Below are 13,222 nucleotides of genomic sequence, written 5' to 3' on the forward strand. Positions count from 1 at the left end.
ATCGGCCTGCACCACCTCTGCTTCACCCTTATTGTTCCAAAAGACCAGGCATTGATGGAGTGATGAGGGTATGCAGCGACTTTCGTGTATCCAATCTCTTCCTAGTAACACATTGTAACTAGTAAGACCATCTATTATAAAGAAGACTGTGGTCCTAGTAGTTGTCCCTATAGTTATGTCCAATGGCATAACTCCCTTAGCTGAAGTTGCTCCTCCATTGAAACTCGTAAGGATGACTTCTGTTGGAATCATGTCACCCTCTGTCTTTGCAAATTTCCTCATCATCCTAAATGGAATGGTGTTTATAGCTGCTCCATTGTCGACAAGCGCTTTTGCCACAGGGATGCCGTTAACTAGAGCTTTAACGTACAATGGCCTCAAGTGTTTAGTCAATTTCATGGCTGGCCGTTTAAAAATAACCTTTTTGGCAACCTCTATTTCTACTTCCTGCTTGTTTTCTGTCGAATTATCTCTCAGTAATAAGTCGACGTGCAGCATATCCTACTGAGCCTCTGTCTCCTGAATTTCCTCTTTACTGTTTTCTAATGCTTCTTCATCAATTACCCAACATGTGGGAGGGGGCATTATTCTTGGAGGTGATTCATACTTTTCAGAGCGAGGCACTCTCTTCTTCTTTTTGGGCGTCCCGTACAGTACGTAGAAATCGAAAGAATGCCCAGATAGTTCTCCCAACAAGTCTACTTCGCGAACTCCCTCTCGATGTAGTTGCTTCAATAGAGTATTGTGCGATACTCCTCTCCTTCTTCTTTTTGCTTCTAGGTCAATTTCTTCTTCGATGTCTGTCATCCCGTCGTCTTCTTCATCATTGTAAGCCTCTCTAGAAGTCTGACCTTCTTCACATTCCAGCACGCAAGCCTCTCCTTCGTTGTTCTCCCTTTCTTCTTCTTCTTTTTCTTTATTCTTGAATTCATTGGCCAGTAAGTAATTATTAGCTACGACAGGAGGTAACGTACCGAAGTGGATAGTAAGAGGCTGATCTGGATCTTCTCCATCCCTTCTGTCTAGCTCAAACTTTGATCTCCCAGAAGAAGTTTCTGACAACTCTTTCATTGATTTGTCTGTACCATTTTCTTCACTGTCCTTGAGAACATTTTGGTTGGCTACTTTGAGTAGTTTAGGCGCCTTAGGATGTGACACTCCTTGTTGTTGTCTCATCATTCGTCCATAATTTCGTTGGAAATGCCTTTGCTGGGTTCTAGTCATCTCATTGAAGGGTATCACCTTCCCTGCACTATACTGGAATGAATGCCATGCATTCGGTCTGCGAGGTTGCGGCCTGAATGCTCTCCTATTATCTACTGCCTGAACTGCCTCTCAAAAGGTGGTCCCTTGTAGAACGATGTACCTCGCCCTCTACCAGGCTGAGCATTTGGGAGGAGAGTAGGGCGATGGGGATGCTGCCATGTCCCTAGTTTCTCCGTATTCCCACTCACTTCTCTTTTACATCTTGCACACAAGATGTCTTCATCGTTCTTTGGCTCCTTCCCTTTAATACGCTCAAAGACACTAGGATGTGGTCTAGGGTCTTCTTCTCCATCATCTATAACCAATTTGAATTTTGGCAACTTGTTTTTGAAACCAGACGTCACCATATTCACTCAAAGTGGCTGTGGAAAAGGATTTTCATCCACTGCCATCTTCTTCTTATCATCGAACGTAATTCGTCCTGATTCAATGGCATCCTGTAACACATGGCGAAAAACCAAGCAATTGTTAGTCAAATGTGACCATGCATTATGCCACTTACAATATTTTTTACCGTTAATCTGTTCAGGGTCTGGCAATTTATGCTTATCACTCAGCTTTATCTGCTTATCCTTATATAATTTATCAAATATAAGGTCAGCTTTGGTTATATCGAACGAGAACGTTCTAACTTTTATGTTTTCATCTTTTATAGGCTCATCTTTGCTCGATGGTCTAGGCTTAGCCATTATGGGACAAGTATACGTGTCTCCTTTAACTAATTCGGCCAAACACATTTCGATCTGATCGTATGACTCGTCATTGATGGTATGAACATCAAAATTTGGGTCTCTATAATAAGTCCCATTGCTAGAATTTTTCATCTGCTCTTCTTCTCTTATCAATCGTTCATACCTAATCACGTTTGCACTTAATTGAAAAAGGTCAGGAAATTCCTTGTCTTGGAATTTTTTTTTTAAATCAAAGCTCAAACAACCTTGAGCGATTTGACAAACTCTTTTTCGGGTAGAGGTACAAAACATTTACTTCTTGCTGTCTTGAACCTTTGGAGAAAACCTTCTATCCATTCGTTTGGCATTTGACGTAGGTTCACCAAATCGGCCAAAGTAACTTCAGACCCAGTCTTATAAAACTGAGCGTGAAACAATTGTTCTAATTGTTGCCATGTTTGAACATAATTCGCTGGCAAATTTATGAACCAGGAGAAAGTCACTCTTGTTAATGAATTAGGGAAAAGTCTCATCTTGTGATAATCAGTTACGTCACCACTTTGCAATGTGAATCGTCCTATGTGTTCTAGAGTGGAAACTTCCCCAAAACCGGTAAACAGTGAGAATTTTGGCACTTTATACCCTCTAGGCCATGGATATGCTTGGTCTACCCAATCAGGATATGGCTTTGTGTAAGTCGGCCTAATGACAGGACGTACCCCAAAAGCCATCTGGTCCTGTACGATTTCCATAATCTGATTCCTCAACATGACGTTGGGGTCATATGGAATCCCAACAGGTTGGTTGACAGGTTGATTTGCTTGAGGTATGATATTTGGTCCTTGATTAGGAATAAAGTTACCATGATTTGGACCATTGTTACCATTAGCCTGAACATTTATTCCCTCATTAACACGTGGGGTATTCTGCCCGTTATTTAGGACATTATCTCTTACATTTGGATTACCCCCCAAGTTAGGCGTACTACTACCATTATTCTGATTTAGCATTACACCATCCCCTTGGTTTGAAGTGGAGGGACCGAAATGTGGTTCTACCTCTTGACTTGGATTTAGGACTGGGGGATTATGTCCCACAACTGCCCTAGTTTGAAAGTGGTTTGCAAGAGGCGTAACTAGTTGACAAATTTGGCCTACTAACTTACTCATTATTTCATTCAAAGTATTCAGTTGTTTGGAAATGTTTTCATAATGTGCATTCCCATTCTGGGTAAATCTTTCCATATTATGAATATTTCGAAAATTTACCTGTTCAACGACATCTTGTGTGAGTTCTCCAAGTAGTGCACGCATAGTTCGAGGACTCAATTCTGCCATTGATTCATAACGACTGTTACTGCTCTGATTATGTCCATCTGTTCGTGGAGAGCTATGCTGCTCCTCATATCGCTCGATCACAGACTGGACTCCTCCCTGACTTGCTGGTTCCTTGTCGGATCTCTGAGGCATATTATTTCACCTTTTGTATTTTCAACACCAAACACCACTGTCCCACTAGGCGTGCCAAATTGTTTCGCGCGGGTTAGTCGCTAACAATTAAAAAGGGATCAAACGATTGTGTAAGGGACAAATCTCTTGAGACAAAGTCCCAAAAAGGGGTGTTCTTTATTGGCGATGACTTTACAATCGAAAAGTAAAAACAGAATGCCTCCAAGGAGCGCAAGCACACGAGTTACTGAAAGAAGTGTTTAAATCTAAACTAAGAAATTAAAAGTTACATGTTCTCTGTTCGAGAGTTTTTGATTCGGGGGTCCTTTGCTCTATGCCTTTTCTTCCTTTTATACTCTCTGGATGATCTCTTTGTGATCAACCGCCTAAAAATTGCTTGATTGTTCTATAACTGCCCACTTTCCTCGTAATGGCCAACTTGTCATGGAACTGCCTTTTCTAACTGCTGTCATTACTCTTTGTCGTTCAACTGTCTTCAATTGAATTCCTTGAATCGTGGAACGTGATAGGGCTGCTTAATAACTGCTTTGATAACTGCGCTTCTTGATAACCATAACACTTCATGTTTACTAAGACCTTGGGCGACTCGAAAGTTTGGACGAGAATAGAGTAGCAGCTCTGGGCGACTGCATGGCACTCCATTCGCTCAGATCCTAGGCGACTTGCAAGCTTGGCGGTGGTATTACAGCGTTCATGGGCCTTCATCCTAAATTGTCTGATTGGGCTTCGTTCTTTAGACTATCTAATTTGGGGATCCTCCAATTGGGTTTCATTCCTTGGGCCGTTCGATTTGGGCTGAATTTTTATGTGTCAACACCATGAAAGTCACTTAAACTTCTGCAACAGCAAAAAAAGGGAAATAACCATGAATTTGACCTGTGAATTTCAATGTTGATGAGAATCAACAGCAGTTTCTTCCAACATTCTTCAAATACCCAAAATCCAAGTCCATCTGGGACAAGCAAATTCTTCAAGAATGGAATTTTTGTCAGGCAATTATATCTTGGAAAAGAACATTAATGAAATTGAAACTGATCTCAAGTGGATTAATGATCTGGTGGATTGGAAAAGAGAATAATTTTCAAGAAGATTAATATAATATTTCTGTATGGAAGGTTCAGTGAGCACCAATTTTAATCAGTGTACATATCAACCCTCTCAAAAAGTAATTTATTATCTGTGGGATATATCTTCCATTTAAAAGTATAGAAAAAGCTTGTTATCTATAATTTTTATCAGTTACAACTTAAAGTGTGTGTTTCAAAATTTCAATAAAACATAAAGTATAATTTATTTCTTGGCTTCTGCTACTCTGATGAACAGCAAAATACCTGTGAAGGGAGAATGGGGCTATCTATCCCGTCGTACCTCCAGCATGAGAGTCAGTGTTCGAATTTATGTGGAGAATAATAACTTTAAGACGCGCAAAAGAAAAATTTGAAAGTATGATAAAAAAAAGGCCATTGCTACTTGATACGTCTTTGAGGTATTTATAGGTGTTTTACTGCCATGTAATCGTCAAATGATTTCCATTCACGCATATAACAATTAATTTTTACTTACAAGACGATTAAGAAGAAGATCAAAAACAGATAATATATTTTTTTGCACTAGCATTTAATGAAATTAATCTAATTTACTTTTTCAAATATTTATATGTTCTGCAAATTCAATATAGAAATTTTGTTTATTTGTTTATAAATAATGCAAAAAGACATAATATGAACTTCTTTTATAAAATCTTACTAAACTTTGACACATGAAAAATAAAACACGTCCTTAACAGAATTATACTGACTTTAATAGAAGTGTTGCTTAATTGTCATCAACTCGTATCACAAAATGTCTGGTCAAGTCCCATATCGAGTGAATAGTACCATCCTTGTCAATTGTCAAGTAGGCGTTATGAGTAATTTTTTTTAATTAATTTATTATTATTCTATTTTTTTTTTAGTTCATTCAAAACGCTGCCAACGTACATATGGGATTTTTAGATATCCAATGGATGAAAACTACCAAGTCAGTTTACACGCACTTTCCTTTTTCCATTATCAAGTAACAATGTTCTAAAAAACGTACAACGTGATTACATGTGGAGCCAAAGTTTTAAGCTTTACGAGTTCAAGCGAGACTTAGAAGTAAAACAACGTTTTCTCATTTATAATATTATTTTAAATTTTTAATCATTTTAAAAATTATCTAATAATTAAAACATATTAAACATCTAAAATCATAAAATATAATAATAACTCCTACCATTGGTCAATTAGAAAATTTTCAAGTTTTCGAAATACAAAAATTAGAATATTTTTCATGTTTACAATTTTCAATTAAACAAATCCTACTTAATAAATTTATAAGAACTTCATACATACTTTTAGAGTTTGTAATAAAATGAGTCTCAAAATCCTCATAATTACATAATGTAGATAAAACCAAAATTTAAATCTTATTTAACTGTTTAGATAAAGTCAATTTTAGCTTTTATATATATAAAGTCTTTCAAAAACTTGATATTAAAGTCAAATAAAAGTCTTAAAAAAAAAAGAAAGAAAGGAAGCCAATACAACGCATATATGGAATAAAAAAGAAATGAAGTTTAGAAATTGGAGAGAAAAAATAATAATAATAATAACGTCTAAATGTTAAGTGAGACGTTTTGCTCGAGTTTCGAACCTAAAGGGTTTTGGTGTCTCCTAGGCAAGATTTTTAGAACACTACCAAGTCATGTAACCATTCCTTAAATAACATATTATTCAGCACAATGGAAAATAGGAATAATAAAAAACTTTTTCACTAAACTTATTAACGAAATTTCATTTTAATCACTAAAATTCATTTTATTCTATCTAGTCACTGAAATTAAACCTTTTTTTCGAGTTGGCCACCTTAGTCAAATTAACAGACATGAACAGAGCAAACTTGAAACAAAGTTTAAGATCAATCAGAACAAATTAAATTTTTAAGTGACTAAGCCTCTGTTAGAAAATTCATATATCATAGTCGGACTTTATTTTCAACCATACCTTCCAATAAGCTCACAAGTACTACTATCCAATTTTCTACTATTTGCTTCTATCAACATACGAATTCCATTCACACACTATTTCCAATGGAGGCTAAGATGAAATTTCGCTAAAGTTCAAGGACCAGCAGATACTCACATAACCGAGATACTGAAGAAAAAGAAATGTTAATACAACGAGAGGTTTCAAAATACGCACTGCAACAATTACATATTACACCTTTGATTATGTAAATAAACCCAGTTCTGTGATCAGCACAGTTTATTTTGAAGACTAAGAACTCTCAGGTTGAATGGATCCCACCCATGAAGGTCCTTGGATCAGGGCAACTGCCTGAGAACTGTGCCTGTGAGAAGTCGAAGCCTGGATTCTGCATCGAGAAACTTTGCATTATAGAAGCAAATCAAGCAATGTATTGTATGAAATGCTCGAGATATAGAACGCCAATGATAAGCAAGCATAGGTATAATGGTGACTACTATGATAAATGGATTATACGGTACTGGACAATATTAAGAAAGAAAAATAAGTTAAAATTTTACCAATTGTTTTGTTCAATCATGTCCAGTAATGTGTACCAGAAAGGCTTGAGTGGTTATTTACTTCTCGATTTCTCGTAGAGTCGAATTCTCATCATCTAAGAAACAAGAACTAACCTTACTCTTATAATAACCACAGGGGCTAATACCCCTTGCTATTAAAAGCATATGTATAAAAGTAGTTCTGTTTGGTGGGGAGTAAAATTTAAATTTTCATGAAAGTCAAAGTTAACAATTAATTTAACAATATATTATGAGACCCACAACTTTCAACCATACATTAAATTAATTTATATTAAAATCTGATTTTAATTCCCATCAAACAGAGGCATTGTTATCAAACATAGTGTATTTTTTTAGAAAATTTAGCATACAATCAAGTAGGTTTCATTGGCTAATTTATGTTACTATATATCTTAAAAAAAACAAATGCTCCATCACATTAAGCACAAATTTATGTATAAAGAACGACATTGTAAACTTAAGTATGATGTGCATCAAACAGGCATAACTTAGTTACATACCGAGAAGGCAAATACAATATAATCAGGAACATCTTGATGAAATTTGAAAAAAATAAGATGCAGAATGATATTTGGCATATGATATGTGTTGATATTTGATGAGCTAACATAATGATATTTGTACATAATCATTTTGTATTATGACAAAATCAAGTAATCTACTTAACTAAATGAAACACTAATAAAATCACAATATGCAGCTGAGGAATAAAAAGTTCTTGGCATAGAATTATTATTCTCTGTTTGGTTTATCTAAGGTAAATCTTGGGAACAAAAAATTATAGAACTTATGGTCCATTTGATTGCAAAGATAAAATTTGGGTGGAAAGAAAACGAATTTCAGAGAATGAATTGCCTAGAAATTGTTTTACTGGGAATTGTCAATTATTGTATTTGATTGGTATAATTTTCCACGTGAAAAATGTTGAAATAAAAGTATTTTTTGGTACTCTTGGTTTTCAAGGAAAACCAAGAAAATTGCCCCTTTCCAACAAAACCAAGAAAACGAATTCCATAGAAAAAAAGCTATCAGACAGCCAAAAAGATGGAAAATGAAATTACATTTCCTAGTTCAATGGAAAATTGTTGCTATCAAACAGGGCCTTAATTACTACAGTTTTTCCTTAGCGCATCTCCCACCTCTTTATCCCTAAAAAATAATAGAAATTACCATTTCCTTGTCATCCCTGCCCCTCGCCTAAACTCTGCAAGTAGGCGCCATTGCCACAGCCACCACAACCCAACTCCCTATGTTAAACCATCAGCCACCACCACCCAAACAGAATCCTCTCATTAGTCACCATTCTCACCACCTCAAAATCAAATCAAACACAAGATGAAGATTGCATATGTAGATATTTAAAGGACTCTGCAATTACTCCCAACAGTATGGAACATGAAGTAGCTGTAAACTAAGCATCTTGCTGGTCTCACATGCTACACGAAGTTATTTCAAGATATAATACATTTTTCTTTCGTCGTTCTACTTTTTCTGTTAAAGAACTTCACTTGTTTTCTAATTTCTATGTCTGGTCTCACAATAAGAAGGGAGTGGGTAGTGGACATCACAGAAGGGAGTGTTTCTCTGGATATTGGGGAAGGGGCAGGGTAGTGGTGAGGGAAAGCGGTGGCGATAGGTGGTGGCGATAGGTGGCTGAGCCTTGTGGGCTCATATTGAGACGTCATGGGCTGGACAGATCCCAGCTTGCATTTTTGTAACGAGTCAGATTGTATCGAGTCGTGGACCAATTTTCGATGGCCAGTTTTTTTTTCCCCTATACAACCCCCTACTTCACTTTTTTCCACTCAATTTACAATTATTGTAAGCTCTTTTGTTTTGCAATCTAAAATTTATTCTCTCTAAATTTACTTAGTTGAGTTATTTATGTCCAATTCTAGTATCCTATCTCTCTCTTCCATAAGGATTGTTTTGGTGACTTCAACCAAATCTTTGATGCTTCCAAGAGTAAATGGTTAGAATTGTTAATCCATAAATGCAATTTTTACCATAATCATCAATATAAGTTTTTCATGTGGTATTAGTAGAATTTTGAGTCCAGGTGCTTATAATGACTCAAACAATTTTGTATAGAGCCTTTAGTCATAAATTTTTGGTCTTGACGACATAAAGGTTCTAATATTAGATGAATGTAAAATGCAAGGGGCAAATCATGATGTTCATTTGATTTTTCACAAGTTGTCTATTGCATAGCTCGTTAAATATTAGAATTCATATGGTCAAGATTAAAAAAATCTATAACTTAAGACGCTATACAAAATCGTTGGAGTCATTGCAAGCACCCGAACATGAAATCCTATTGTTACAACATGAAAAGCATATACTGATGATTATGATAAATATTACATTGCTGTTTACTACAAGTTTCACCAATAACAAAGATAGTTGAATTCATTTTAAGTATTTTGTCCAATTTTAGTATAAATTATTTTATTCTACCTCTTTCTTCTATATATTATTCCAAATGTCAGTTCCACCAATTCTACATTTAGAGTTTTTAGTCAAATAATTAACTTGAACAAATTAAATGTATTCATGGCCTCCCATAAAATTTTGAAACATTCTCTATTACTTCCTAGAGTCCTCTCTTCCGAATTATCTCTTCAACGCCATGGCTTACAACTATGACTTAGGCTAGTATTAAGCATCAATTAAACAAGAAAAATTCTAATAAGAATTAGGCTAATAATTATAACATTCCCACTTTCTTTTATTTTCTTCATGCTGAAGAGTGGAGAGTTTAACATAAAAGAAATTCTATTTTAAATACAGAAAATCTCACATACATTTGCTATATGGCATATACTCACAAAACTTTTTCCTTATTACCAAACAACAAAAACATAATAAAGGAAGGAAAGGTGAATATCTGGATCTTCAATTATTTCGACGATGATCTTCACAAGCCATTGCAAAAACTTCGGCAAAAACACAATTCATGCTTCTGGACTACTTATCTATGGCCGAAATTGATTCTGCAGGTTGGCTATTTGTTTTATTGGCTGAATTTGGGTAATTTATTCTCTTTTTAGGTCTGCTTTTGGATTAACTATCGATGGCTAGATTTGATTTTTTAGGTGGGCTAAATTATATAGACTGAATTTGGGCATAAATATTCTTTGGGTAGCCATGAGGCTCCACACCCGCTTCCCCGTATGGGACGTGTACTCCACAACAAAGAGATTTGTTCAAATTTGGCATCACTTTAACTGGTTGGGTAAAGGTCCATTATGCTTATGTCCAGATAACTGTTTCCCATTTCAGGCATTCAGTACAGGGCTCATTATTGCACACATATTTGAATAAAAACCTCTGATAGAGAGAAGCTATTTGGAAGAAGCTACGAACATTGCTAATAGACTTCAGTTATACACTCCATGACTATTGATCGGTCTCATGATTTCTCTTTAATCCCACAACTGAAACAATTAAACCCCAAATACTACTTCTTGCTCATAAAAGAACACTTCTTCACGATAATATAAAGTTTTTCACCTCTTACAACGTCTAGAATTTGTCGGATATGCATGCCTTCTTTCTGCATGATTTTCTCTTTTATCAATTATCAAATCACTTCAAACCTAATATCAATATCCCAAGTAGATTACATCAAGGCACGGAACAGATCCCAAAATTAAAAATTCTAATATACATTTCTAAACAGAACTCCAAAAAAGAAAAGCATAAAAAATGACAGCAAAATATACAAGGTCAACCAGAAGAAGAATGTGAAAAAATCTTAACCCCAATAGAGAGGAATATTATAGAACATTAAAAAAAGTATAAACAAATAATAACTTGAGCCATTAATAATTAAATTAGTACAACTATACGATACAATCTATAGGATCTTCCCAAACAGCTAAATGTGATATTTTATTTTCTTGCATGACCAGTTCAGATAAGAGAAAACCCCAGGGATTGCTTCAGATAGGATCCTTGTTTCAACTTTCCCATCAGACCCAGATCGGGGACCAAATTGTCCACTCAGAATCTATCTAGATATACACTCAGTGAAACGTGGATTTCCAGACATATCAGTATTTCACATAAATTGGATATGCATACATTGAAATCACTTATGTCACAAGAAAGAAAGAAGAGGTATAGCAAAAAATAAATGTTTAAGTTTAATTTGGCTAAAGAACAATAAGATAGGGTACCTCCTCTTGAAATCGTTGAAGCATGAGACGCCTTTGTTCAAGATCTGTTGTGTAAGGATCCAACTGGCCTTGACCCACAATAGGAGAAGACCACGTCTGACCTTTGTCCCTCTTCTGCAAAGTTATATGCATTACATCATCCTCTGCAACATATATCCCAAGTTAGTATTAATAGTTTACATGCTTTAGAAATTATAAATTGGCTATTATCATCTGCCTGTTCAGTAATCTGAATCTTAAGTTGATATATTTCAAACATCCGTTAACAAACTATCATCCGGTTGTGTGCACGTGTTGGAAATTCACATGTTTGAAACCAAACTTACATTAAATTCCCAAAATTTAACTCATTTTCATCTTTGATGAGTGATGAGTAATCTAATAGAACTCTTATTCACAAGCATTTTAGACTTCGACCAAAACCAAAAATTTTAGGTTTATCAATGCCAAAAACTTTCACACTTTTGGTGGTTCACCCAAATTGTAAAATCAGAATCTTTAGAAAAGTAGCCAAGAATAGTAATCTCGTAAACTTTCGCAACAAATTAAAAAAGGAATAATTTTCTTGCAGAAAACTATTTAAACATAAGAAAGTACCTAGTGTCCAAAATGAACAATCTGTCTTCACTGGACAGGTAAGATCGTGCTGTGAACATCGCGTAACAGAAAAAAAATACAATTAACAAAGTGCTAAACTACAATTACAAAAGCCCAAAAGAAATTCAGAGAGAAAAATAGATTTAGAAAAACTGACATCAAGATAAGGAGGGTTTCCTTTAATCCCAACATGGACATGATTGGAATCAATCTTACAGTGAAACAGTTTCTTAGGAACATTTGGTGGAAGGGTTATGTACATATTCACCTCTTCCAACGTTTGATCCCACTCGAACACCTTCTGGCCTGAAAAATTCAGCGCTATCACTGGATAATCACGTTCTTATTATTCTAAATTCAGATAGATTAGAAAAGAGAAGGCTAATACCATTGTGGGTGAAGATGTGGCGTTGCTCTGGAGCCAATTTCTCTGCCATTTTTCTCCTTTTTGTGTTTGGTCTTCCCGATCATGATTTTATATTTTCCTTTCGAAAACAAACGTGAGGGGGGTTAATTATTTCAATGGTCACTCAATTATATCAAATATTATTATTTAGCCCCTATTTGATATTCATTAAATCAATTTTTTTTTTTCAAACATATTTTCAACTATACATTCACGTAATTAAATATAATATTTCATATAAATCAAAATGTATTTCTACGTTATAACCACACATTCACACAATAAAATATATTTCACGTAGATCAAACTTTTTTCTATTTTTTAACTGCACATTCTTTAAAAGTTCATTATTCAAAAACTCATTTTCTTAAAAAAAAAAAAAATAATAATAATAAATAAATAAATAAAATAAAAAAACTCTTTAATGGGTGTCAAACAAGGTTTAATAATTAATTAAAAATGTATTTTCATGGTCACTGAACTATGTAATGTGTTACGCTTCCATCACTCAAAGTGAAAAAATTAGTTAAGTTCAAGAACGGCATTGGCATGAGTGATGAATGGGTAATACAATGCATAGATCAGTGAAAATTTTCTTCTTTCTTTTAAATCGACTTCTGTAAAAGAAGAAGTCGAAGAAAATGAAGGGAAAAGGAGGAAATTGAAGATACAAAGCCCATATGTTGAAGAAAAATAAAACTTTTTAGATTTGGGTTTCACAATTTTTCCCACTTGAGAGATGGATGAGTAACTTCGGCTTATAGTTTAGTTACCATTGAGATGTATTTTTAAATTTGATTATTAAGTATGGATGCTTGATATTGTTCAATGACTATTCAAATAATTAACCCAATGTAGAAGTAGCTAATTGTTGCTACATTTGGCTGAGCTTAAAGATTTACTCATAAGTAATTTAACCTATACATATAAGTTTTTGAAATAAATAGTTTAAAAAAAAAATTTGTGAAATTCTTTTAAAAATTAGGTAGTCACTCAATTGGTCACAAATGTGACCACTTGATAATATTTTGTGACCGTTTTAT

The 13,222-nt window shown here is 34.7% G+C and overlaps 1 protein-coding gene across 1 annotated transcript; it reads right to left on the reverse strand.

Moving 5' to 3' along the window:
- Positions 1–6,454: 6,454 nt before the first annotated feature.
- Positions 6,455–12,259, reverse strand: LOC111368469 (nudC domain-containing protein 2). Its single transcript, XM_022989714.1, has 5 exons — positions 12,162–12,259; positions 11,931–12,079; positions 11,774–11,822; positions 11,177–11,319; positions 6,455–6,802 (listed from the first exon to the last, which is right to left on the reverse strand). Exons 1-5 carry the CDS (start codon positions 12,208–12,210, stop codon positions 6,716–6,718), a joined length of 477 nt encoding a protein of 158 aa, XP_022845482.1. The 5' UTR covers positions 12,211–12,259; the 3' UTR covers positions 6,455–6,715.
- Positions 12,260–13,222: the final 963 nt, after the last annotated feature.

The sequence above is a fragment of the Olea europaea genome, chromosome 19 (genome assembly GCF_002742605.1).
Source record: "Olea europaea var. sylvestris chromosome 19, O_europaea_v1, whole genome shotgun sequence".
Lineage (NCBI taxonomy): Eukaryota > Viridiplantae > Streptophyta > Magnoliopsida > Lamiales > Oleaceae > Olea > Olea europaea.

Excerpts from the sequence above, each read along its gene's own strand:
- LOC111368469 (XM_022989714.1), bottom strand. The coding sequence starts at position 12,210 with ATGGCAGAGAAATTGGCTCCAGAGCAACGCCACATCTTCACCCACAAT. Across the intron at positions 12,080-12,161 it reads CCACATCTTCACCCACAATG|GCCAGAAGGTGTTCGAGTGG; the intron begins GTATTAGCCTTC and ends TGAATTTTTCAG. Across the intron at positions 11,320-11,773 it reads TTGTTCATTTTGGACACTAG|AGGATGATGTAATGCATATA; the intron begins GTACTTTCTTAT and ends TATATGTTGCAG.